At 46.3% G+C, this 27,687-nt stretch overlaps 1 protein-coding gene across 29 annotated transcripts in view; it reads left to right on the top strand.

The window, feature by feature from the left end:
* Positions 1 to 27,629, top strand: part of PHF21A (PHD finger protein 21A) — a 195,739-nt gene extending 168,110 nt beyond the window's left edge. For 16 of the 29 annotated variants that reach the window (XM_045039209.1, XM_045039208.1, XM_045039199.1 and 13 more), the window contains 9 exons: positions 5,345 to 5,443; positions 7,973 to 8,024; positions 8,813 to 8,892; positions 9,330 to 9,417; positions 11,915 to 12,174; positions 18,495 to 18,650; positions 20,347 to 20,422; positions 21,282 to 21,385; positions 22,773 to 27,629. In XM_045039209.1, coding sequence (XP_044895144.1) covers positions 5,345 to 5,443; positions 7,973 to 8,024; positions 8,813 to 8,892; positions 9,330 to 9,417; positions 11,915 to 12,174; positions 18,495 to 18,650; positions 20,347 to 20,422; positions 21,282 to 21,385; positions 22,773 to 23,030 — 1,173 coding nt within the window. In that variant the 3' untranslated portion in view covers positions 23,031 to 27,629. Of the gene's footprint in view, positions 1 to 5,344; positions 5,444 to 7,972; positions 8,025 to 8,812; positions 8,893 to 9,329; positions 9,418 to 11,914; positions 12,175 to 18,494; positions 18,651 to 20,346; positions 20,423 to 21,281; positions 21,386 to 21,848; positions 21,929 to 22,772 lie in introns of all 29 variants that reach the window. The other 13 variants (XM_045039213.1, XM_045039210.1, XM_045039217.1 and 10 more) reach the window with 6 other exon arrangements.
* Positions 27,630 to 27,687: the final 58 nt, after the last annotated feature.

The raw sequence follows: 27,687 nt of genomic DNA, 5'->3' as shown, positions 1-27,687 counted from the left end.
CCTGTTTTTCATTTACTGAGCCTTTTATGTCTGCTGTGTTATTCCTTATCTCCATGTTAAGGGTCTTCCACTCTTTTCTCAAGTTCAGTGCGTATCCTAATAATCATTGCTTTAAATTCTTTGTCAGACATGTTACTTATGTCTGTTTTGCTTACATCTCTGACCATGGCCTTGTCCTGTTCTTTCATTTCAGATAGATAAATGTCTCTCACTTTGTCTGCCTCTCTTTTTCTGTTTCTGTGTGTAAGAAAGTCAGCTGTGTCTTCTGCTCTTGAAAGTAGTGAGTTTATGAAGAAGAGGTCCTAGAATGCCCTCTGCAGTACAGTGTCCCCTGTTCACCAGAACCTGGCACTTCAGGAGAGTATCCTGTGTGTTGCTTACGCCCTGCTGTTGTGTCTGAGTCACTTTTCCTTTCACTGCAGTCGTCTGTACTGACTCTCCACCTGTTGTGGGCTGTGCTTGCTGTCTGTGGTGTTAGTAGGACCCAAGCAGACCACATCTGAGGGGTCGTGCCCTCTGAAGGAACTTGTGAGGGGGATGGTAGTGTTAGCACAATTTGCGCTGGGCCACTAGTCCTGTCCTATGGGGAATCTCCCAAAGCATTTGGGGACTGCGTGCCAGGCTGGCCAGGGGAGTGAGGTGGGCACAGCTGGGCCTGGTGCACGGTGGCAAGGGCATGCTGTGGCAGCTGTGCACTCAGTGGCTGGGCGGGCATGTACACTAACAAAATTTGCCCTGAGCCCAAGACCAAGGCTAGCAGGCTTAGAGTGGATGAGCCCTCTGGAGAGCTCGTGGGTGTGGTGCCCCTGCCAGCTGGTTAGGTAGCAAGTGTCTGTGCAGTGCTGCCTCCCGCAGGTGGCTCTGTGTTTATGCTGCGGGTTGGCGGCGGTGGGGAGGGGTGTGGAGAGAATGGCATCTGCCAGCTCCCTTGTTTTCAGAGAAGTCCCCCAACACACTTCAAAATCAATGTGAACGGATCTGTCTCCCATTTGCCCCCAGTGTTGTGTTGTGCAAATTGCCGTTTTTTATGTTTTCTTGGCTCAGCCTGCTCTCTTTAAGGATGGCGACCCAGCTTTCATTCACCCTCACCCTGGCTCACCCCGTGTTGAGTCAGCTGACTTTGAAAGCTTCAGGCTCCAAGTCCCACTGGTTTTAAAACTCATGGAATTCAGCCCTGTTTTTAAAGCCAAATGTTATGGGGATCATTCTTCCACATGTGAGCTCCCTGGTACGAGGGCCCATTTTTCTCTCTCCTGCACACAGCTCTCTCCCTCCTGCCGGCAGCCTCCCTCTGCCTTTCTGACCTTCCTGACCTTTCAGATGCAGCTTCTTCTCTATATTTAGTTGTAGAATGTATTGCTCCAGTCTTCAGACTGCATTCCTGTTTGCTGACTTGGATGTAGTTCAGATCTGGTTGTAAATGTGGGGACAGGGAGAACTCAGGAGCCTCCTGCTCTGCCATTTTCCCACAGACTGTGAACGTCTTTTGAGCTTATTCTACGTGGATGTCACTGAGCTTCTTGGATGTGTAGATTTCTGTCTTTCATCTAGTGTGGGAAGTTTTGAGCTATTAATCCTTCAGGTATTATCTCTGCTGCTCTCTCTCTCTCTCTCTCTGCTTGTCCTGTCCCCCCGGGAGTCCATAATGCGTATGTTGATGATATCCCACAAGTCCCTTAGGCCCCGTTCATTTTTCTTCATGTTTTTCCTTTCTGTTCCTCAGACTGGACAATTTCAGTTGTCCTGTCTTGGACTTCACTGATTCTTTCTTTTGCCTGAACCCTTCTAGAGAATTTTTCATCTCAACTTGTATACTTTTCAGCTCCAGAGTTTCTTTAATTAGTTTTTTTTTTCTAGAGAGTCCAGGGCTAGACTGGTCTTCCGTAAGGCCAGTTTTTGTTGATTTTGTTTCCCTACAAATGGGCCATACCTTCCTGTTTTCTTTGTATGCCTTCCAATTTTTTGTTGAAAACTCTTCATTTTGAAATTACAATATGATAACTCTGGAGATTAGATTCTCCTCCCACCCCAGGGTTTGGTTGAGGACTGCAGTTACCTGTTTAGTGCCTTTACCGAACTGTTTTTGCAAAAACTGTATTTCTTGTCATGTGTAGTCACTGAACTCTCTGTTCTGTTGTCTCAGTGGTCAGCTAGTGACCTGACAGATTTTCTTAAACAACTGGAGCCAAAAAAAACAATAATAATAATAATAATAATAATAATAATAACTAAATTTTTTAAAAAAAGACACAAAACAACTTTCCCAGACCTTGCACATTGGCTCTGAGCAGGGTTACTTCGTCAGTTCTAAGCCAGGCCATCTGTAACTCTGCCTTAGCCTTCACCTCTTCCTTGGGTACAGCTCAAAGATCAGCCAGCAGTGCAAACCTAGAGTTCTCTCACATCTTTTCTAAACATGCATCTAGCCCTGGGAATGTGCGGTACATTCTGGATGCCCCAGTATATGTGATAGCCCTTGAAACCCATCACTCTTCCAGGAGTCGTCTTCTTCAGCCTCCTCCTTCCCAGGCCTTTGGGTCTGTCTGCTGTATATTCCATCCACCATCTCCCTTACACCAGGTGACTATGGGTAACATATATCTTTAGATGCTTTCATCAGATGTCACCCCGAAAGCCACTTTGGCCTAATAAGGTGGGCAACACAAAGGTCAGCCTCTGTACCAGTCCTCAAGGGAACCACCACACAGATCAAAACGCACAACCACGGGTGTTTTAGAAGGTCCGTATTGTTTCCCTTAGCACCAGCAAGCCACGCTGGGAACACAGGTTGCCATCTGCAGAGCCTCTGCCCAAGCTGTGGAATGGGGATGTGTAGATAGGTAAGGAAAAAATGCTTTCTTAGTGAAATTTAGCAGTTTCTTTCTTCAGTCAGTGTCCCCCTGGTTGCTATAAGGTTTTTATTAGATTCCAGGATTCTAAAAAGCGGATTCTGTTTTTGCCAGCTTAATGATTGCTTCAGTGGAAGGACTAATTCTTAGAGCTCCCTGTTCTGCCATTTCTGTCACTCCCCCAGCCCTAATGTTTTTGGTTTGCTTTAAGCAGCTTAAAACAACAAATATTTTATTATTCCCTATAGCTTGTGAGGGTCAGGAATCAGTTTGCCTCTTAGCTGGGTGGTTCTGTCTCAAGGTCCCTCACAAGTTTGCTTTCAAACTTGTAAGCCAGGGCTGTAGTCATCTCAAGGCTCCACTGGGGCTGGATAATTCACTTCCCAGCTCAGTCCCGTGGTTGTTGGCAGGCCTCACTGCCCGCTGGCTGCTGGCTGGAGCTTCGTTCCTTTACCGCACAGGCCTCTGCGCAGTGCTGTTCACAGCATGGCCTGGTTTCCCCCGAGAAGGAGCTCCATGAGAGAAAGATGTCTCCCCAGTGTTTTTTATTGTTTTAATTTTTTTTTTTGGATGCTTTTGGTGTTTTTTATACAACCCTGAGATAATTGTACTCTTCTTGAATGAGAGAGCAAATTTGAACCCAGATTCAACTGGGTTGAATTCAACTCCCAACTCTTAGTGGAGAGGAATTGGCTTGTCCTTTCCCAGAGGCATTGCCACTGTGTGTGGCACTCAGCCTTAGAGGTGGAACCAGGAGACCCCGAAAAATTTCACACAGCCTTGGAGTGGATCAGCAGACCCTTCCAGGTGACCTTCTCTTATCTCCCCTCCCTCAGACTTCCTGCCCTTCCTCACTCAGAAAGCTATGAAAATAAGCTTTCTGGACACCCAGGCCCTTAAAGATGACACTATAACCTACTTCCCCATCGTGTACCCTTTTAGATGTATTTCGTGGTTTGTTGTATGGAGGAAATGTGTCCTTTTTGGTTAAAAAAAATGTGAGAGAGAAGTACGTGATTCTTCTGGAAGGCATTGTACTAGGTAGGCACAGAGGACTGCAAATGTGTATAGAACAGTGTCTTCTCTCAAGTAGCTTATCATATAGAGAAGGAAATAGAATAGGGCATTGGTAAAATATAAAATATCATGGGGCACCTGGGTGGTTCAGTCGGTTAACCTTCCAGCTCTTGGTTTGGGCTCAGGTCATGATCTCACGGTTTGTGGGTTCGAGCCCTGCATCGGGCTCTGCACTGACAGCACAGAGCCCGCTTGGGATTCTCTGTCTCCCTCTCTCTGCCCCTCCCTGCTCACACATGTCCTTGCTCCTTCTCTCTCTCTCAAAAGTAAATAAGTAAACATTAAAAAAAAAAAAAAATCAGGCAGCATTTGCCCCAGAACAGTGGTTGCCACAGTATTGATAATGGCAGATGCTTACATTCTCCTAAAATAATAAATATGAGAAGCAGAAGGAAAATATGGAAGTAGCTAGCAAAGAAAGTGAAAGATCTTTGTGATTGTATGTGTTCTTCAGATCTAGTAACATATTTCACCACATAATGATTTTTGAGAACTTTTGCTGTCCTGCTCACAGGACAGAATCCTACTCATTAGTAATCACACAGTTTTACCCTCATTTAATTTCTTGTTACCATACAAAAAGACCATTAGCATCTGTGTGTTTTTTATTTGAAAAAGTAAAGTAGGTTTGTGTTCACAGTTTTTGTATCCACTTTTCTAATATCATTTCAGTATTTCCAGAGGGGTTCGTAAAATGAATTAGCCGTTAGATCATAATAAGAATAGTAATGCAAACTGAGCCTACCAGTTTGCTAGGTGCCATTTGTTCTTAAAGATGACAACGATACTGGTGTTCTTTTGTCGGAATGGATGCATCTGGAAGACAGAGTTGGGGGTAATCAGATTGTTAGCCTCTTACAAGATGACCTTTTCTTGGCAAGCGCATCTCTCCTCTAATGGATGCCACAGGCAGGTGTTAAATATCCCAAGTGAGGGAAATTCTGCCTCTTCTCTTAGGTGATGATTGGAATTGGAAAGAGAAGAATGTGTACGCAAGATTTTTTTTTTTTTTTAAGTTATTCAGATCTTAAGCTTGCAGTGGACTGGAGCTTGACCTATGTGTAATAAGAATGGGCTTGCTCTGGAAAACTGTCCCTACGTCCTAAAATACATTGAAATCAGAGCAGCCTATACTCATTTTTATACAGAGGAATTAAAGTGTGGATTTTTCTTTTTGTGTAGTTTAGACTATTACAGTTATAGATTCATATCTACCGTAGTTATACAATTTAATTATTTCAACTAGGGCCTTAAATTTTACTTTTTGCCCTTCCAAAATATAATCCATATTATCTCTTTTATTAATATGTTTCCAATTTGAGTATGTTCTTTTTTCCTTCTTTGTTGTCTACAAACTATGTTTTCATTTTTTTAATGAAAAGTGAATTCTGAATTTTCATTTACTTTTCCTTCCTTAGACAATTAAATCCCACACGGAAACAGATGAGAAACAAACAGAGAGCCGTACCATCACTCCACCTGCTGCACCCAAACCAAAACGGGAGGAGAACCCTCAGGTAGGCTTAGCCCTCCAAAGGCATGGCTCAGTCTATGAGATGTGACTTATTCTCATAAACCAGGAGAGACACCTGCCCTCCGAATCACTTGATTTTCCTTTCTTGTGCTTCCACACGACTCAGTAATGTTATTGCCAAGTCACTTTGGCCTAAGGTAGATTGAGTGGGTCCTGGCGTGTCCCTGAGCTGGCATACAGACATTTCATGCACATGTTACAAATTTGGAATGTAAGATTAGTGATCATTTTCCCAGGTATCCCATTGCATTCCTCATGATAATTATGTGTTGTCTCAGCCAGCATTTCTAAGAGGTCCATACAGTTCACTCAGCTGAGGTCTGCTTATGTTATTCATTATAGTTGTTACATGTGCACTTTTGTTACTACTGTTATATTGCACCAGATTCTCAAATCCCAGATAAACCAGTAGCCTAAAAGGAGTTCATTGAAGCATAAAAGTAAGGATGAAAATAGTAACATATGTACCATAACTTAGGGTAGAATTACAGAGTCACATAGTAAACAGGACTGGTACAAATACAGAATGTAAATTCGCGTGTCCCCTTAGACGAGAGAATTTTTTAGTTTGGCTTTTGCATAAGCAGCTCTAAAAGAAAAATGTGTGCAGGTAATACGATGATGAAGATATAATAGTTGGATTTTATTAGACCAGCACTCTATTTCCCTGTATCCTCAGTGCATTCTTTTTAATGAAACCATTCAGCTCGTGGCAGGAAGCCCTCAAAGTTTCATGTCCTTTTTTTAAAAGCAGTGATTTACTGGGTGCAGGTTTTTCTAAAACAAGTATAAATTATAATTCTTTCTGATATGAAATGGATTAATTTTTAATATATCTTTGAAAAAGAGACCAAAACTTGAGCCAGAAAGAAGGACCAGTGATGCAAATTGCTGAGGAACTTACGAAGTCATCCAGAAAATTATCAAAGGAAACCAAAGGATATCTTACGTTAGTTGCCCAGTGTGGGCAAGCAAGTACCACCGTGTGTAGTCGTGTATATTTCACCTTCTGACTGGTGAAGTCACTGCCATAAAGAGAATAAATTAGTTCTTGGCACACGTGTGATACATAGATGAGGCAAAAGTTCTTGACAACTTTTTATTCTCTTTATCACTGAAAATCTGTTCCAGAGGAGAGGAGATTTTTTTTCTTTCCCTTAATAACTTTTTGTGAGCTTGATCTAGACTGGCAAAGATGAGTTGGATGTGACTGGCCAAGACGAGTACTGTTACTTGATCAAAAGAAGCTGCCTCTGAATGTCAGTCCACATACTGTTTTATTAACAGAGAACAGTTGGCAGACAGCCTTCTAATCTTGATTAGGTTGTGAAGAATATTTGTGGAAAGCAGGAATGTAGTTAATTGGCAATCACAAAATGTATGCTATTTCAGCATGGCAGCAAGTCCCAGGAGTGCTTTTCCTTGCTGACGTACCCTGGCTGTCAGGGGGATAGGTGCCCACCTGTTTTTTAAATAAGAAATAAAATAAAAACATTTCTTCAGAACTCTGAGGATACCACTAAAGGACACTTCGGTGTTCTCAAGTGCCTTGTTCAGGGACTGTTTCTTCCTAAAACACTCAGTATCTTAAATAGCTTGAACCTGTCACTTCAGGCCAAAATATCATTTGTATTGAATGTTGAGGGTTGAATAGATCCTGTTGCTGTTGAATAGGTCGGGATTTTTAAAGACCAAACTATGATATAAACAACTGTATAGGAATATGTCTCCTAACAACTGCTGATGTTCTCTGTTAATCTGTGAGAGAAATTGATGATGTATTATTTGGCATAGATAGCAACCACAGGCAAAGATGTGCTTTCTGGACCACATGTAACCACAGAGCAAAACAGGAATCAGTATGTTGCTCCCTCCAACTTTAAGCGTCTAATGCTCCAGCTTTGGGGTTCAGTATTCTAATCAATTTAACTTCTGATGGAGCCCTGAGAGTGGTCTCCAAAGAGAGACTGCTCTGTAATTTTTAGGTCCACGTTTCATTTAAAAATCATAGTATTAAGCAGAACCATCTGCTGTTGTTCCTAAAACTCATTTAGCCTGAAGTTAGCACCGTCCGGTCATTGGTAGTAAAAATGTTAGAACCCTTGACCTGTTAGGACAAGTGAAGTCCTTGGAATTTGGAGCTTGTTGTATGGGAAGCTCTTTGTAACCCTCTGCATGTTTTTGAGTGTGATATCGTCTTCCTATCTAAGAGGCTTTTTTGGAAAACAACAACTACAACAACAACAACAAAAAAACTTAGGTCACTCAAAGATACTGATCTCTGTCATTGAGAAAGTGGAACATGCAGGTCCCAGTCCTTCTCTTTTGATCCCCGTAAGACCAGAAAGCCTCCAGAGTGGCTCTAGAAGGTGTTTGTTCTTTGGTCACCTGATCTCGGCCTCCTTCAAGTGGCCAGCCTGTTGGACTGGCTTTGCCTAGGAGTCTAACTAGGAACATGCAGTTGGCTTTGTGAGAACCCAAACTGAAACACATTCTTGTTTCTCTGGCACAGAAACTTGCCTTCATGGTGTCTCTAGGATTGGTAACACATGACCATCTAGAAGGTAAGAGAAGATATTTGTGGTGCTGCCTTATTTCTGGCCCAGAGCTTTATTCTTGAAAATGGGGTTGACTTTAAAAAAAAAAAAAAAAAGAAAGAAAGAAAGTGGTGTTGACTTTATTGCTAAGATATATAGAACACTGAAACGCCAACAGAGTATGATTCAACTAGTGTGAACTTTATTTCCTTTGGAGTCAAACATGCCTTTCCTCTGTCTAATATTCATCCTTTCCCCTCCCTGTGGTGATCCACGCTGCTGTCCAGGGGAGACTCCCCACTTACCTGGATTAAAGCGACTTTTTTTTTTTTTCCTGACTGCATGGAGTATCAAATGCCCCTCTGACAAGTCTCTGTCTGTATTTTTCAGTCACGCTAGGTTATCAGAATCCTAAGAACAGTTACAAGGCTATACCTGTCCTAGTCATTTAATTCAAGAATGGTGAACTATGGTTATTCAGTCCAGGTCTATGGATAAAGTTCATCCACCCCTATATTAAAGTGATCTAAAAATAGATGAGGATAGCTTATTTACACACGCTGTCCACTGTTAAGCTCTTGGTCACAGAGAGCCACATTATAGGACAGCATGGTCTCGCTTTCTGAGAGGTGAGCATAGATGGTCCTGCATTATTTGCTCCCAGTGGTATGCTTGCCTCTGCTGAGGCTGCAGTGAAACAAAGACATTTGCCCCATTTCTGATTTGTCCTGGGAAAGCCAAAAGATAAAAAATGAAGTTAAATTTTTGAGGCTCTCCATATCTCTTTTCTAATTCAGACCTTTTGCTTTCCCAAGAAATCCAAAGCAAGAGGCAAGAGCGAAAAAGAAGAACAACAGCCAATCCAGTATACAGTGGAGCAGTCTTTGAGCCAGAGGTATTCCTGGCCAGAGCTTGGCCCTTCCTGTTCTAGTTTTGTTTACGGTTTTTTCCATCACCTCCCATCTGAAAACCTACTGAAGAGCAGTACCCTGATTGTACTTGGCCCGCTTTGTGAAATGATGGGTTTTTCTCCAGCTGATCATCCTGTTTCATTTTTATTATTCACTGCTTTCCCCTTAGTTTTTTTCCTAAGTTTGAGCAAATACAGACCCACCTTAAAAATGTAACTCCTCTTGGCTTCAACTCAGCCGTCATCTGAAGCAGAGGCAGACCTCTCTGGAATATTCTCTCAGAGCCAAGTATATATAATAAAACCCATTTAGCACTGAGACCTTGGGTTGACTAGCACTAACTCGTTGGCATGTTGACAGGCGTGCTACGCCTGGTCTGTAGCTTGTGCCAGTATCAGTAGTAACCGTGCTATTCAACCAGTTACCTTTCCTTCTTCAATCCTCAAAGCGTAAGAAGAGTGCAGTCACATACCTGAACAGTACAATGCATCCTGGGACCCGGAAGAGAGGTGAGTACCTTTTTGTAGCTCTTCCTTGCTGTTGCTTCTGCTTTCTGTGTTGTGTTTCTCGCCCCCCCCCCGCCGCCCCTTCCTCCCCTTTGTCCTAGAGCCTAACTCCTAAATGTCTTGAAACTAGTTTTGTTATTGTCATTCTCTGGAAACGGGTGGGGGGGAAGACAGTGAGATTTCTTATTAGAGTTCTGTATACTGAATCAAAAGTTGCCTTTCCTTGGATTCTGGCAAGGCTGACTCAAGGAGGTGGCTTAATACAGCATTTCTGCCCCAGGCCCACCAGGCTGTCCTTGAATAGCACAGGGAACAGAACATTGTGCGAAAGGAAGCATTTTAGCATCATTGAGCATAACAGAGCACTGCTGTTGCCAAGGTGTTCTTAGTAGCGTCTAGGTCATCCTGCTGTCAGTGAGACCAGAGCATGACTCGAGTTTCCGTGAGCCGCAGACTTTCCAGGAAGGAGAGAGGTGGCCACACCTAAGAACTTAGGATCTAGGAGTTGAGGGCATCTCCAGCTAAGGAAGAGAAGGTCGTTGTCAAAACTGGCTCCCCGAGGCAGAAGTTCCTAAAGAGCTCCATCCCCATATTTCAGACCTCCCAGGGTGGGCATTGCACCTTAACTCGTGGGCAGAGGCCGCAACACCCTCCATGCAGGTCTAAATAGGTCTTAATAGCTCAGAGTTTGAGCTCATAAACAAGGTTCTGAAATTGTACTTTGATGTCAGTAATACATCCCAAGGTCCCTTTCTCCACATGATAATGTGTCCCTGAATTATAGTTCCAGGCTAGAAAGGTTGCAGAGTGAGTGGAGTAGCATACTAATTTTTGCATATGCACACACTGTCTCAGGAGCGGTTGGAAACTTAGGAGGTCATCCACGCTCTTTTCTTTTGTCTTCCTTAGTCAAGGCTACAGCTGTACCATTACCACGTCCTCACCCGAAAGAGATAGCGTACCCACCCTCAGTGACCCATTCTAACGTTTCATTAGCCCTGTCCTTTAAGTAGCCAAAAATATTTCCAAGGGAAACCCCAAGTCATTGCCTCCTGTCGATTCCTGGGTCACAGTAACCAGTGCCGTGGGTTATTTTTTGTGGTTTTAATTTTGGCAATTTTTAGTGACCTTTGACCCGGTTCTCAGAAAGGAGCCCTCAGTCCGAAGCCTCAGTTAATTGGTCTGCCGGTGGGGAGTATCTGCTAAGAGGACGGGGGTTAAACAAGCCAGAAAGACCTTGGCATTGCTTGCCAAGGTCAGAGGATGAAAGCCTGTATTCACAATGCCTAGGATGTGCTTCTGAGGGTAAACAAAGAACATTCATCTTTTACTTCCCTTTTGGGCAGCCCTGATTCCCTAGGAAAGACAGCCTGTATGATCTTTGTACTGCAGACATCACCAGTTTAACACAGATAGGTAATATTTGTGTAATGTCTGACAGAACCGTGGCTCTGATGCGTAGTCCTGATATAATTTATAACTGTTGGTAAGGTTCTGATCCTCTGCACCATTCACCAGTGCTCGTAGGCAGTTGTGAGCCTCTCTGGCATTTTTTTTGTTTTCCTCCTCTTTTCCCTTTGGTGTGCTGAGCATATACTTTCGATCACCCAAAGCTTAGAAGCTCTGATCCTGGCCCTTCTGACAAGGATCCTGGCTTGGATGTACCATAAAGCAGGAGTGAGTAGTTGACCAGTCTTGCCATACCCAGTAGGGTCCATTTATAGATCCCTCTGGAGTCATGAGGCTTGATTCCCAACGCCCTGGCTCAAATCTGTCTTTCAGCAGTGTTGCTGATGGCAGGGCCTTTTCTGAGCTTTGGTAATAGACCCAGGTCCTTAGACATGTAGTTTACCAGAATGTTTGTGATGGAAGCAGGGAGACAGTTTTTGATCAACTGGGGATGGTATCTGACTCCAGACACACTTAAAATCACTGTTAAGCTCAGAACATCTTTTTAGCTCTTAGGTTCCAGCTAGTCCCAGAATATCTTTCCCGCTAGCTCGGCCAGCAAGGGGTAAGAATAGTTAACTTGAATTTTGCCTCCTGTTTGCCTTTCTCCACCCTCACAGGCAGTGAAATGACCAAAATATAGATAGGAGAGAAAAGGAAAAACAGAAATCTTAAATATGTCTATGGGAACTGGGAATCACTAATGATTGTGAGAATGATGGCTACAGAGAAACCTTGGAGACCAATATTTAGAAGGTGTGGAAAAACAAATTCTTATTCCTAGCTTTGACCCCCGTTGAACTTTGACATCTTGTTCTCACATCAGAAATCTCAAATTGTAATAGTCCAGGAATGTCACCATGATCTGCCCCAGGCGAGGCCCTTTAACATGACGCAGCCACTCCTGTCATTCTCCAAGGCTCTCTTATCCTCCTTTCTTTTGAGACTCATGCAGTTGTTTCTAATGACATTTAAATCTTTGCTTCCCTTCCTCTCTTTGGGACTGTTGTATTAACCTCTGTCTGCTACCTCACTTCCTTTTCCATGCTAGCCAATGAGGAACACTGGCCAAAGGTATGTAAGATCATTTTTCCCCCTTTCTTTCCCTCCCCCTTTTTCCCTTTTGTTCCCTTCTCTTGGTATATAGGTCGTCCTCCAAAATACAATGCAGTGCTGGGGTTTGGAGCCCTTACCCCAACATCCCCCCCATCCAGTCATCCTGACTCCCCTGAAAATGAAAAGACAGAGACCACATTCACTTTCCCTGCACCTGTTCAGCCTGTGTCCCTGCCCAGCCCCACCTCCACAGACGTAAGTAACTTGGGAAAAGCACGCTGTCTTCCTGAGAGCTTAAATTGGGGAAACCGTTGTCATATGTTGTCTCCTTACCAGCTGCATCTCCTTGACTAACCCTGGAACAGCAGTAATCCCGACAGGACACAGTATATCATGTAAGGTCCTGCCATGTCCTTGAGAATCATGTACAACATCAGGAGGCTCAATCAGTTTTTAAAAATGTGGATTTGATCTGCTGTGAATGAGCTCTCAGGAAGAGGGATGGGGTGGGAAGTCAGCTCATAAAGTTGAAAGGTGCTCAGTTTTCCATCGTCTGTGTTTTGGGATGAGGAAAATAAATAAGGCGTACGTTCCCCTAGCAGTCCTTGTTTCCTGCTTCAGGTAGAATTCAAGAAGTGGCAAACTTTTCTTTCAAGTAACTTTATTCATCAGGTTTGATCAAACAGGTTCCTGAAAAAGTGTCGGATATTTAGTAGCTCGTCATGCAGATAGTACAGGATTGTAAACGAGTGCCCTAAGATTTTATTTTTTTGTTTCTTGTTTTTATTTATTTATTTTTAGGTTTAAAATTTTAATTCCAGCATAGTTAACATGCACTGTTATATTAGTTTCAAATGTACAATATATTCTATGATTCAACACTTCTATACATTACTCAGTGCTCATCAAGATAAGTGTACCCTTAATCCCCTTCATCTGTTTCACCCATTCCCCCCCCACCACATCCCCTCTGGCAACCATTAGTTCTCTATAAAGTGCCCTAAGATTTAAAAAAAAATTTTTTTTTTTAATGTTTAGTCATTTTTGAGAGACAGAGACAGAGCGTAAGCAGAGTGGGGCAGAGAGAGGGAGACACAGAATCCGAAGCAGGCTCCAGGCTCTGAGCTGTCAGCACAGAGCCCGACATGGGGCTCAAACTCAAGAGCTGTGAAATCATGACCTGAGCTGAAGTCGGACACTTAACCGACTGAGCCATCCAGCCGCCCCATAAAGTGCCCTACGGTTTTAAATGAACATTTAGAAAGCAGTGCATTCACTCAGCAAATACTGAGCACTAGTACTTTGCTGCGCAAGTGCTATTATTGAGGCTAGGGATAGAACACCTCCCTGCCCTCAGGGAGCTCGTATTATATTATACATATTATGGGCAGGTGATAAGCAAATGAACATATCAAAGGTAGTGATAAGTGCTCTAAAGAAAACTGGGACAGAATGAGGGGGATAAGGAGTTGTAGCAGCAGGTTCCTATTTTACGGAGAGTGGGAAGAGAAGGCCTGTCCAACAGGAAGTGAACTGTGTCTGGGGGAGCATTCCATGCAGAGGGAACAGCCTCGCAGAAGCCCTGAGGTGGGCGTGTACGTGGTGGTGAGCCAAAGCAAGAAGGCCCAAGAGGGCCAGGATGGCTGGAAAGAGGGAGCGGTGAGATGGCGGGAGAGGAGATCCCGGAGGCGACAGAGTCAAGGGTGCAGGGCCTTGGGGCTTTTGCTCACAGTGAAATGGGGGACCGCTGGAGGCGTTTTGAGGAGAGCAGTGACGTAATTTTTCAAACCTACGAGAAGTTGCAGGAAAATACAAAAGATAAATATACACCTTTCACGTAGATTCACTGTTACCGTTTTGCCACATATGCCCCCCACACACACACTTTTTTGCTGAATTAGTTAAGAAGTTGCAGACATCCTAAATCTTCGTCTTAAAAACCTTCAGCATATATCTTCTCAGAACAAAGGTATTCTCTGATATAGTCACAGTTGTCAAATTGAGGACATTTAATATTAAGTAAACATTATTATATAATATATAGTCGATATACAGATTTCTCCGGTTGTTCAGTAATTGCTTAAATGGCACTTTGTTTTTTCTGCTCCAGAATCCAGTTTAAGATCCCTCTTGATATTTGTTGTCATGGTATTGTCTCTTTCTTTTCCTTACTCTGGAACAGTTTCTCGGCCTTTCTTTGTCTTTCATGACACTGACATTTCTTAAAAGGTAGGACAGTTCTGTAGAGTGTCCCTCCATTAGGATGGGATTGTTTCCTCAGGAGTAGATTCAAGGTTTACATTTTTGTAGGAACACCAAGTACGTGGTGGTGAGTCCTCAGCGCATCACAAGCGGCGCGTGTTGTCGGTCAGTCTGTCCCATTGTTGGTGATGTTAGCTTTTATCTCTTAATTAAGATAGATCACATGAAATTTCTCCACTTGTAAAGGTGCGTATTTTCTCCGGCAGAGATAGCTTTGAGTCTCAAAAACATCCAGGTCTCCAACATCTGTTACCCGGTGGTTTTACCATCCTTTGATGGTTCTTGCCCTCATTTACTATTTTTAAGGTGTTTAAAAAACCAGCTTGGATTTTAAAAGGACCACTGTGTCTGAAACTTGGAGAAGAGACTGTGGAGAGGATAGGGTGGGAGCAGGGAGACCAGTGAGGAGGCTGGGGCAGTCATCCAGGAAGAGCCGAGGACGGCTTGGCCTGACAGGGTGCTAGAAGGAGAGATGGAGACACATGGCCGAGTCTGCATGTATTTCGAAGAGCCAGCAGGATTAGATGATGGGTATGAGAAGAAGAGAATAGTCAAGGGTGAAGCCAAAGTTTCTGGCCTAAGCAGCGAGAACTAAGATGAAACTGTCCTTTACTGGAGATGCCAGGAGGGGCAGGTTTGAGGAGGGAAAGCCAGAGTTTCATTTTGTACATGTCCCATTTCTTGTGTGGATTACAGAGCTTGTCTTTAGGGTCATCTTCAGGTAAAATGCCCCTTGAACTGGGAGGTTCTCAGTGCTTACTAAAGGTCTTCCCTTTGCCAAAGAACAAAAGAATACCATATGCACGTTCTGAGTGAAAATTCCAGAAGCAGCAAAGGAAGAGTCCTCTTTGGAGGACCGGGTCATACTGGAGTTCTGTTCCCTGGCAGGCTTCCTTCCTTGGACCTAAATGGTGACTACAGGCTCATTCTTGCTCTCGACATTCAGCATTTCATCCAGCCTGCCCGACTTTTTGGATTAGTAATGGATAAAGGTGTTCTGCCTGTCCTGCCTCATGAGTCCCAGGAGTCCCTGTCAGAAACCTTGTTTGCTGGCACCAACGATTGTCCCAGCTCTACTTCAGCTGAAGCATTGCCAAAGGGGTTGCCAGCTCATAAGCTCCTGGTAGGGGTCTCCCACAGGGTGGTGTACAAATGCTGGAAGACAGAGGATTTTGTGGTTCTGCCTGTGAGTCTCTTTCCTAAACGTTGTTTTGGTTTTTGTGCTTTTTGGCTGGTGGGGGTTTATGGCGTTCTTTGAGAGACTGAACCCAAAGGATCTACTCATCAAACCACAAAGGAAAAGCTTCTGCCAGGTTTCGTCTTAAAACGCGAACACTGTTCTTTTGAGAAATCCAGAGGTAAAAGAAAGCTTTTCTTAAGCCACTAAATATGTTAGAATTTTCTAAGTTAAACCTAGTGGAATGGATTTTTTTAGAGATAATTGACTCCTACTTTTGTCATATCCCAACAGTGGCAGTGATTAGAATCAACACACTGGACTCTGTATGTTTGCTGCTGGGTAGCACAAGCCCCAACAACATTAATTAAACAATCACAGTTGAGGGGCAAGCATTTCCTGAGGATCAATAACCGTCTAGAAGGACTTGGAGTACAAAACCCAGCCAGGCACTAATCCTCAGGATATACCTTGTTGCCACTATCATTTTAGGAGCAGGGAAGATGTGTTGACTTAGTTGGAAAATTCTTCTAGCAAGTGACGGAGTTGCAATTGATCTAGCCAGGGTGTTTCCAAACACCGTACATCCTCAGCTCCCAGCAGAGTGCCCTGGGTCAGCCAGCTTTCAGTTTAACGTTGGGTGTATGGTAGTAGTTCAGTCACCAGAGCCTGAGCCTTTTTACCTAGGGCAGCACCTCCATGGGAATCCCCTGCTCTCTTTAAGCTAAGCAGAGAACCAATTCTGGGTAGATAAAGTCTGTACGTTGGCATTTTATTATTCATTTCTATGGGCAGTAGTTCTCGAAGTGTGGTCCCTGAGACTCCTCGGGGGTCAAAACTATTTTCATGATAATATTGAAATACTCTGTGCCATCTTCATTCTCCTTCTCTCAAGAGTAACCGGTGGAATTTTCCAGATAATATATGACATGTAACTGTGTCATAACTCTGATGGCTTGTGGAGTGTGCACTTGTGTGTTCTGGGGCTTTATAATTTTTCAGCATCCTAGTTTTGTAACGTGCTGTGATTCTATAATTATTTCAAAATTTGAAAGTTTTAGAATTTCTAATGTATTAAATATCAACAAATACAATTCACATAAACAAAAGCTCTTTGAGGCCCTTAGTAATTTTCAGAGTGTAACAGGTCCTCACAGCAGACAGACTGAGAAGTGCTGCTCTAGAACATGGAAATGGGGTCAGAGGTTCTTTCCTGGAGATTATTTACATACTCTCTGCTGTCCACTCCTTGACATGCTCCTTGCTCGAGAGCAAAGGGAAGTGAGCGGACTCTTTACCCGACGGAATGCGATGTCCAGTTTGTTTTGCTTACTTCATCACTCATGGTGTATCTAGGATTTACCTAAAACAGTCTCTGAAGCCTTAAAATTTTTATACACTTCATAAGGATGCAGACTGACACAGGACTAAGGTTCAAGAAAGACCGGTTCTCTAGAGAAGAGTGTCCTTCAGCTTGATTTTAAGAATCAGAGAAGAAAGGGGGTGCCTGGGTGGCTCAGTCGGTTGGGTGTCCGACTTCAACTCAGGTCATGATCTCACAGTCTGTGAGTTCGAGCCCTGCGTCGGGCCCTGGGCTGACAGCTCGGAGCCTGGAGCCTGCTTCGGATTCTGTGTCTCCCTCTCTCTCTGCCCCTCCCCCATTCATGCTCTGTTTCTCTCTGTCTCAAATAAACATAAAAGAAAATTTAAAAAAAAAAAAAAAGAAAGAAGAAAGTTACCGTTAATCGAGGGATGGGACCTTAACCTCTTTTGCTGCCTCAAAGCTGAACTGTGAGGGTGCATTCTCATGCAGTATTTTTGCTAGTATACTGAGGGGTTTTTTGTTTTTGTTTTTTTGCCCAGAGATAACATTTTTTTTACTAAGAAAAATTTAAAATCTGCCCACACCGATTATCTTCCAATCTATTGCAGCCAGTTTTCTAGGCTATGGATACCCTAGTGAATTATAGAGAAAGTTTCCTTTTCTTGAGAGAGAAATTGTAGGCCTGGGAAGATACGTGCCTTCAACAGTGGTGGTTGAGGGGGTTACACATCATAGAAGAAGTGAGCATTGCTGTCTATGTCATTGCTTCCTGTGTGGATTCTCTGTGTCAGGCCTGCTGGCAGAATAGCCTAGAAATCTAAACCAACACACTGAAAGTGAAAAGGGGTCTGCTCCAGGCTATGGCGCTGCTCTGCTGGCTAATCTCCAGCACATCCCTTCTTCAGTGTTCTCTTCCCTCCTGTCTTTATCCATCCCGTTCTCAGAACAGGCCAGGGATTGACCTGCTGAAAAATGCCTTTTTCCCCCCTAGTGTTCTCCTCTCCAATTTAAGTAGATCTGCTTTTTTTGCTGATGGTGCCTTCTGTTCAGAGGGCTCTAGCAGACTTACCTGAGTACCAGAACTCTCCGTGGTGGGGGAGGGGAGACAGGCAGCGTGCACTGGGGGCTGCTCATCTGTTCCCATGTGATGACATATTTTATAGGGAGAAATAAAGCCTCCCAGAATAGAATGGTCCGTTGAACACCAAGTGCAAATACTGGTTTTAAGAGAACATTGTCAGCTGTTGCTTTGGCTTTTTAAATTCATGTTAGAAAGCTCACGCGAGTTTAATTTGTTCCTGACTTAATCTTTTCCCATTGAACTTGCACTGTATTTTTCCTCCCTGAGCAAGCAAAGAGTTTATTAAAATTCCGTATTCCGTTCCTTGTCTGTCCTCTTCCCCAATCCTAAACTCCCCTGAAAAATGGTGGGTAATGAGAATTGTTTGTATCATATCGTGGAACATTTTGATGAATGGATTTCAGTGTCTTCAAAACTTTATGATTTGTGGGTCGGATTCTATCAAAACATAATAAATGCTGAGCTATCACCTGTAACGTTAATTTGGGCCTAGGTGATTTACACAGCTTTTCTGTAAACTCTAAGAACCCCGTCCCTGTCAGGGAACCTCAGCTATATGGAGTAGGTGGGGGCTGAGTCATTAGTAATTCCTACTTTCCTTGAATATTTTGGTAACATGTTGGAGGGGGCACAGCTGATTGTCCTAAAACACATGTATCCAGAATGTGCATGTTAACCTGCAAATTTTACCTTTTTTGTCCTTTCTCTTACCTTTCCTCTCAATTTCCTAGGGTGATATCCATGAGGATTTTTGCAGCGTTTGCAGAAAAAGTGGCCAGTTGCTTATGTGTGACACGTGTTCCCGTGTGTATCATCTGGACTGCTTAGACCCTCCTCTGAAAACGATTCCCAAGGGCATGTGGATCTGTCCCAGATGTCAGGACCAGGTATGGACTCCGGGTGGGTCAGTCAGAGAGACGGGCTGAGGAAGAGACAGTGCGGTCAGGAGGACCTCTGTTCCCCTCGGCTGTGGGGGGCGTGGCAGAGTCTCTTCCCTCTCCTGGTAGTTCCGCAGGCCACCCTGGCCTGTTCATGGCACTGCACCCACCCACACGGTGTCCATCCTCTCAAGGATCTCTGTCCTGTACTGAGGTGGTGATTCTTGTATGGGTGGAAAGACCCTAACTGCTTCCCTTTGTTCGAAATGACTTATCTTCTCATGACCTTGCCCCGTCAATGCCATAAGACTTTCTGCCCTTTTCTCTAAGAACGTGGTTTTGAGACTCTTCTTTTAGAAGTAAAACCCTTACAGGAAAGTCCCCAATTGATTGTTTAATTCAAATAACAACAGTTTCACCTTTCACCTGTGTTGTCACCAGGATAAGAGAACTCACCGTAGAGTGGCTATTGCATGGACTTGAAAGCAAACATTAACTGTCCTAGCCTCTTCCCTTCTTCTCTGCTTAGTTTCCGGTCTCTTTCTCTCAACTATCCACGTACCTTTATGTTTTTATTATAAGCTGTCTCAGCCTGTTTTGGAAGTCGGCAAAGTATAAATAACGAACAGGCCCGAAAGCTCAGCGAGCTTTGGGATGCTTCTTGGTTCTTTGGAATCCTGTTTGGGAGAATCCTGGTTTCCCACCTTTAATCTTGGTTCTCCTCCTCCTGTCTTCATGACGTGGTGGAGACCGTTCTCTCTCTCTTTTTTTTTTTTTTTTTTTTTTTTTTGGGACAGAGAGAGACAGAGCATGAACGGGGGAGGGGCAGAGAGAGAGGGAGACACAGAATCAGAAACAGGCTCCAGGCTCTGAGCCATCAGCCCAGAGCCTGATGCGGGGCTCGAACTCACGGACCGCGAGATCGTGACCTGGCTGAAGTCGGACGCTTAACCGACTGTGCCACCCAGGCGCCCCAGAGACCGTTCTCTTTTGTTCTCTTCCTGACACTGCTCTGTGACCCTCTGATAATTTTTTACACAAGATCTAGATTATACTTAACTATTTGGAACTGATATGTAATTTCTTTGGTCAGCCTGCCTTTGAGGGAAATATGAAACTAAAATTGAGACAGGAGGGGCACCTGGGTGGCTCAGTCGGTTGAACATCCGACTTCAGCTCAGGTCATGATCTCAGGGTTCGTAAGCTCGAGTCCCATGTCGGGCTCTCTGCTGTCAGCAAGGAGCCTGCTTTGGATGCTCTGCCCCCCCCCCCACCTCTGTATCTCTCTCTCTCTCTCTCTCCCTCTCAAAAATAAATAAACATTAACAAAAAAATTGAAATTGAGACAGGCGGATCAAGGCCGAAACTGCCAGTGGCTGCTGCCATGGTGCAGGCTTGTAGCTTATATGCTGGTGGTCCTGGTTGTCAGAGCACTTGGGTGTTATGTGGCACATATGAGGAGATAGGAATGCCCAGCCACGCCCCAGCCTCTTTTTAAACTGGGGCTCGGGTGGCTTGACTTCTTCCCACCATTGAACCTCATTCTGTCAGACTGGTATCTGGAACTTCAGGGGTTTTGCAAGCCTGTCACCATAAATCCTTCCTGGATTTTGTCTGCCAGTTGCTACAGACATGTTGCTTGTTGCTGCACAGGGGATGTGTGTTTATACCTCCTTTCAAGGTAAAATTCTAAACTTCATTTCAGATGCTGAAGAAGGAAGAAGCAATTCCATGGCCCGGAACTTTAGCAATTGTTCATTCCTATATCGCCTACAAAGCAGGTAAAGAATCATCCACATCCCCTTTTGTGGTAAGCCTCCCCTTAATTAAAAAAATGTACTAGAAGGCAGCGTTTGTTTTGTTTTCAGAAGGAAATTTGAGGTTAAAAGTGAAAAGCTTTTACTGAAAAAAATGAAAAGCTTATATAGTACTTTTCTTGGGGAGGAAAAATGAGAAAGCAGCATCTTATTTATGTACAGCCAAGCCCACACCACTGCGATCTGTCTTAGCATACCTGTACGCATAAAAAGGAAGGTCTGGGGGTGCCTGGGTGGCTCAGTCTGTTGAGCATCTGGCTCTTGATTTTGGCTCAGGTCATGATCTTGTGGTTTGTGGGTTCGAGCCCTGTGTCGGGCTCTGTGCTGACAGATGGATCCTGCTTGGGATTCTCTGTCTGCTTCTCCCCAGCTTGTGCACACACTTTCTCTATTTCTCTCAAAATAAATACACATTTTTTTTTTTTAAAGGCAAGGTCTAGGTGGGCATGTTCTGCACAGTGACTGTGGAGGTCAGGAGGAGTTTTGGGCAAAATACCTTCTTTGGTCAGCATTTTGTTTTTTGGGTTTTTTTTTAATTTTTTTTTCAATGTTTATTTATTTTTGGGACAGAGAGAGACAGAGCATGAACGGGGGAGGGGCAGAGAGAGAGGGAGACACAGAATCGGAAACAGGCTCCAGGCTCCGAGCCATCAGCCCAGAGCCCGACGCGCGACTCGAACTCACGGACCGTGAGATCGTGACCTGGCTGAAGTCGGACGCTCAACCGACTGCGCCACCCAGGCGCCCCTGGTCAGCATTTTGAACACAGTGGCCTTTTCAAAGAATGTATTGTTAAAAACAGTTCCTTTTTTTTTTTTTCCAGCAAAAGAAGAAGAGAAACAGAAATTACTTAAATGGAGTTCAGACTTAAAACAAGAGCGAGAACAACTAGAGCAGAAGGTGAAACAGCTCAGCAATTCTATAAGTGTAAGTAAAGTAAGCTCATCCCTTTGGCGGTGGGCGCAGATACGGTCCCTTTCACCCGCATGACGGTACTTGGGGCTCCCCAGGGCCCTTTCAAGGCCCTCCAGCTTATCGCCACAGTTAACTTGGGCAGACACCAAGTTTGCCTCCAGTTACAGTTTTGGCCTTGAGGACAGGTAGCCGGTTGGTAGGCGGTGCCCTGGAACCTCCTGTGGGCTTTGATCGGAGAGTGGATTTTCAGTCTCCGGGCTGAAGATGCGAAGCAGCAGCTCCTGCAGTGTGGCCATCAGCCCTGTGTGTTCCCGAGCCGAAGGGGTTTGGGAGGGGTATGGAGCCTCTCCCGACGCCGGGCCGACACAGATCCGGTCCCTGCATAGAAGCCTTTCTCACTGTCCTAGTTAGTGGTCTTTCCGCATGGCCCTCCCATCCCGTCCTTTCTTCCACACCCTGCTGATTGCGTCTCCAGGTGTTGCTGACCCGCCTGAGGAAGAGAGGATCCTGGAGACAAGTACTGGAAATAAATATTGCCCAGCCTGGCCTGTCCAGGTGGGAACCAGGGGTGTATTTGCAGCGGAGATTCTGAGGCCCCTCCAAAGCAAGTTTTATTTCTCAATGAGTAGGTCGCCCTCCCCTCTTTGGAGTGAGGTAGCTTCAGCCCTCACGGACACCAGGTAGTACCCTGAACTTGGTGACAGTTGAGCTGTCCCATTCAGCTGCTTTCCCCTCATCACCATACTACCCATGGCATGTAGCTTTCACATCCCTTTCCCTGCCCAGAACAGAAGCCAGCAGCTGTGGGAGACCTTGGGCAAAAGGACAAAAAACCACAAGTCCGTGACCGAGCCGAAGGGTTTCTGTTGGCTGTAGTCTTTGATTCTCCCAAACATCACCGGGCTACCCTAGGCCCTGCCTCTAAATTCTTGCTGACCGGGCGATCCTCAATAGGCCCTCACATTGGATCCAGACAGCACCATGGGCTCATTCGTTCCCTGTCCTGGATAGCTCAGTCCCGTCCTGAACGTATTAGCACCCATTTGCATACCAAACAAAACCTGCCCAAACCAGCTTCAGCGCAGCTCTGAGAATGTTGTTTTAAATGACTTTTATTTTGTAGTCCTAGAGCGGCGATTCACATGGGGTTTTAAGTCCTAGTGTCAAGCAGGGTTGGTTGGCTTCTAAACCACTCACTTGCCCTCTCCCTCCCGCCTGTGGGGCCTCCTCCTCCCCGTGGGTGGCGGGTGGCGTGGCGGCAGAGGCCCCTCCGGTGCAGCGCAGAGCAAGGGGCAGGGGCTGCGCCCAAGCCAGCAGGTTCTTTTACCCGGAGAGGGCTGCCAGGCCTGTCGGAACAGCCACAGAGGCTCAGCGCCACTGCCCTTCTCATTTGCTGCAGAAATGCATGGAAATGAAGAACACCATCCTGGCCCGGCAGAAGGAGATGCACAGCTCCCTGGAGAAGGTAAAACAGCTGATCCGCCTCATCCACGGCATCGACCTCTCCAAACCCGTAGACTCTGAGGCCACTGTGGGGGCCGTCTCCAACGGCCCGGACTGCACCCCCCCTGCCATTGCCGCCACCTCCACGCCGGCCCACTCCCCCTCCTCCCAGAGCTGCACAGCGAACTGTACCCAGGGGGATGAGACTAAATAACAGAGCCCCGCGAGGAGAAGCCACGGGATCCCGGCGGCAAGGAGAGCAAAAACACTGAAGACTCTAGAAAAGCAAAGCCGGATTTCTTCTGGAAAGTACAGAATTCTTTTGGTTCTTTGGTTCCAGAGAGAGAGAAGATGCTTGTGCCAGGTGGCACCAGAGTTTGCCAATTGATCCTTCTTGTTCTGTGTGTACATGCAAAGATTGGACCATGTTACATGAAATAGTGCCAGCTGGAGGTTCTTTGCCAGCATCATGCCAAGTGAAATAATATATTTACTCTCTCTATTATACACCAGTGTGTGCCTGCAGCAGCCTCCACAGCCACCATGGGTTTGTTTCTGTTTTGTTGGGTGGGGAGCAGGGACGGGCGGAGGGAGGAGAGCAGGTTTCAGACCCTTATTTGCGGAGCCGTTTGTTTAGGTAGAGAAGACGAGTCCAAAGAGTGTGTGGGCTTTCCTGTTTCTAAACTTTCACTACTATAAAACCAAAAAAAAAAAAAAAAAAGGAAATCGAGATTTAACCAACCCCAGTGCCCAGAGGAGGGATGGGAGGGAATGGGAGGGAGCCAGGGTGGGAAAAATATATCAAGTAAGCAGTATTTCCTATCGCCTGGGGAGGGGCACGGTACACGGAGAGGTGGACGGCAAGAACAAGGTTCTTCTCCCGCGCGCTCTGCTTCCTTCCGTGGGCGCCCCCACCGCTCCCCGCGTTCCTTCCCTGCTTTGGCAAATTGGCGCGCATCCCCGTGGATGATCCGGTTACCTTCCCTCTCCAAGAACGAGCAGAGCAGGCCCGGCCTCGGCTGGCCATTGCCCGGGCAGGGAAGAAGGGTGTGTGTGTCGAGGAAGGAAAAAAGGTGGATCAGTGATTTTTACTTGAAAACAAGCTCCATCCCTTTTCTATATTTATAAGAAGAGAAGATTCTGAGCGAAGCAGCACGCGACCCAGGTGTGTGTGAATTGAATGGAGATGTTTCTTTCCTCTTTTTTTTAAGTTTTTGTTTTTGTTTTTGTTTTTCTTTAAGAAAAAGTTTTATTTTGTTGTTTACTTTACTTTTTTGGTAACAAAAACTAAAATAAGGAATAGAAAAGCTGTTTTTCAGGCTGACAGTCAATTAAGGGTAGTCGAGGCCGTGCATGGTAGAATAGGAATCATAGTGTCAGTGAGGTCCAGTGAGTCCGTGTGAGTCCTGTGTCATCGTTCGGGGCACTGTTTTTATGCAAGGGCAAAAATCTTTGTATCTGGGGAAAAACAACAACAACTTTTTTTTAAATTAAAAAGGAAAATAAAAGATATTGAGGTCTTCCTAGTGTTACTTAAATTAAGATCAAGGTAAGAAACATTGTAAAAAAAATTACAAAAGTGCTATTTGTTTCCTAAAAACAGTGATTTCTATTAAAAAGGTGTCAGAACTGGAGAAAATGCTGTGTAGTTATAATTTTTTAGCACAGAACCTGCTGATCATGATGACATTTTGCTGTGTTTGTGTCTCAAGACTGGTGGGCTAGTCTCCATGACTTCTGTCCTCTGGACGCTGCGGCCTTGAGGGGCAGCACGAGCCCTCCCACCACTCTCCCCTCCTTGGAAAGGACTGTCCTCCCTTCTTGGAGCAGGGGTCTGGGCTTCTGTTTTCAAAGCTCAACTGGAGTGTGGACGGTATCAGGGCCCTACCCTACCCATTTGTCTCCTCGGATTTTGCTAGAGCAAAAGGCTGGTGCCTAAATAAGATCCCTTCCTTTGGTGCTGCTTTCAGTCTTTCAGCCACCAGCATTGTGAGTGCCTGGGGGACAACTTTGAAGGACTTGGCCAGTGACTGCTAGCCTTGGCGAGGGAGGGTGCAGGGGGCAGGCTGGCTGCATCAGCCCTTGGTGCTTAGAATGAACAAAGGAGCGAGAAGTCTTGAGGGTGTGTGGTGTCTCTGAGACAGAGAGCCCCAGGGTGGCCTTTGTGTCTGTCTTGCCTTTGGAGAGGTCTGAATCTCCAGCCGAGTTCTCTGCCTGCTGGCTTCGGGTACAGGAGACGGAGTTTACTGCCCTGTGCACATTCACAAGCTTCCTGGGTGACCTGTGGCTGGAATCCCTGTGCTTGCCTTGGCTCGGCCGGTCTCCTTGAGAAAACCAGGGTTCTGAAAGACTTGGATCATGTCTGTCATCTTGCCTCGTGGGAAGTAAATTTGTCACGTGTGTGCTCCCCCGCCGGAGATCTTGGCCCCGTCGCATGCCTGGGCCCACAGAAGGAAGGCAGGCGCTCTGTGCCCCAGCCCTCCCGGGACCTCTTCTCTCAAGCCCGCCCCCTACTCCGTAATGGCCAGGGTCTAGGAGGGGCGGACGAGGCCATGTTACTTTCTCCCTCACCCACTTAGGCCCAGAAATCCCAGTTAGAAACCTGAAAGCAAATGCAAGAGAAAGAGACACTTCTTAGGTCAAATATGCCTCATCTCTACTGGCCATTTCATCTTCCCAGGAGTGTTAGGGGGTGAAGGGTGGCTACACAGGCCTCAGAGTCCGACCCTGGCTGCAAAGTTGCCTGAGGGGGACAGAGGAGCTCCCTTTTCTCCTGCAGAAACCAAGGTGCTACGACTGACTAGTCAGGGAGCTTTGGAGATGCCTGGACTAGTTGGAGGAATAGTTGGCGGAGGTTCAGAGCCCAGCAGCAGGCTGTGCGCCCGCTCTTAAGCTCTCGCATCTGACTTGTCCGGGCCACACGATACCTATCTTTTCTTGAAAGAAGTTCGGAAACGATCATCACTAGGGGCCTTTGCTCAGAAAGGAGCCGCCTGAGAATTGTCGGGGTGGCAGGGGGGACAGGGGTGAGGGTAGAGCTAGGAATCGGCCAGTATTTTGCCTGTTGTGAGTACTCACACTCTCGCCTCGTCCGGGGTTGGGGTATGGATTCTTCCTAAAGTGCAGCTAGGAGCTGTTAGTGTGGAGTACAAAATGCAACCCTGCCCCCAAACCCACATTCTAGACTCAAATTCCAAAACTCTACTTACTGCCATCAAAAGGCCCCGGTCACCCCATCTCCTTTTCCTTTATGGTCCTGCCAAGAGAAGACCTTCTCTGTGTCCCCCAGACCTGTGGGTGCTTGTGACGACCTGAGACACACGGTCATGACTGCCTCACCTGGGCTGTCTCCACTTCCCTCTTTCTCCTTCCCTCTGCCGCTCGTTCCCCATGACCGGGTTTAGCTGCTCACAAGACACATCTCAGACCAGCTGGCTTTGCAATCACTTCAGGGGCCAGGGAGTGGCTGGTCTGGGACTGGGAGGAGGCTGCCCTCGAGCCGTTGGCCCTGGCCGCTCCGGTGGCATGGGCACTGCACCCCGGAGGCAGTGAGGTCACGTTGCTGTCATTTCCCACCTCCCAGTCTTGCCAGTGCCGCCCGCGGGGCCTTCTTTCATGGGGCCTGCTGGGTCTTGTCTCACCTCTGCTGAGCTCATCCAGAGTTCTGCTTCTCCCTTCCTTATCAGGCCCTTGGGGGCAGCCGGGCTGGGGGCAGCCCCTGGTGGGCTGCCACACGGCGGCCGCAGCCCCCAGCTGGCACCGTCCGAGTGCCCGGTTGCCCTGCAGGGCCTGCCTGTCCCTGCTTCTTCTTGGCTCAGGCTCAACAGGCAGCATGAACGGGCACAACTGCCGCCCCCAGGCCTCTCCCCGTAAAGGAGGGTGACTGTGTCCAGCTCACCCAGTCTGCGTGTACAGCTGCCCCTCCAGCCATCTCTGATACTTCCTCTTGGGACCAGTGGAGCCCCTCTGGGCTCTCGCTCCCAATCTCTACGCGGTTTTCTCCCTTCACTCCCTTCTGGGGCGTGGTCTTTCTTATTTATCCAAAGGGCTTAATTTAGGAGACTTTTACCCCAGGGGTAAAAGGCTCTTCCGGGTAGTAGGATGGACGGCGGGCCCAGGTGTCTTCCAGGCCCTGAGTTCTCCAGATTCCACGGCTTCCGCTGGATGGGGGCAACTCTGCTCTGCGTAAATGACTGTGGGCCTCACCCCCACCCCTCAGCTGGGCACCCTTGGCAGGAAACAGGAGACCCATTTTCACCTTGACTTACAGCCGTCCTCAGTGCCAGCTCCTCTCCAAGGGCGGGGGCGGCCCCTGAGAAGATTCCTCTAGCCCTCTGGCAACAGTGAGGGGGAGGAAGCTGGGGGTCGCCCCCTCCAGAGAGCCAGGGTGGAACTCTTAAAAATCGCCCTCGTAGAGGAAGGGCAGGGCTCACAAATTCCACTTTGCTCCCCCCTCCCAGAAGCCCTTCCTCCCTGAGGACTCCGCCATCCCCCACAGCAGTCTCTGGCCCCTGCACCTCTGTGTCGTTGGGTCCTCAGCCCAGGGTAAGCTGCAGTCAGGCAGGACAGGATGGGCAGCCAGAGGTCAGCAAGCTCCGAGCAGAAAAGAGCCAGCCAGCCCCCAATCCTGTCTCTTGTCCACGCCCTTTGTGATTTCAGTCTTGGTAGAACTTGTATTTGGAGTTTTGTGCTTCAAAGTTTTTGTTTTTGTTTGTTTCATTTTTGTTTTGAGGGGGTGGGGGGGGATCCAGAGCAGCTGATCAATTTGTATTTATTTATTTTAACATTTTACTAAATAAAGCCAAATAAAGTCTCTCAGCCTCATGGTGTTGGGTCTGGGGCAGGGGAGGGTGGGCCTCCGGGGGAGGGTC

Source organism: Felis catus, chromosome D1 (assembly GCF_018350175.1).
Source record: "Felis catus isolate Fca126 chromosome D1, F.catus_Fca126_mat1.0, whole genome shotgun sequence".
Classification (NCBI taxonomy): Eukaryota; Metazoa; Chordata; class Mammalia; order Carnivora; family Felidae; genus Felis; species Felis catus.
This window is presented reverse-complemented; position numbering and strand designations above follow the sequence as displayed.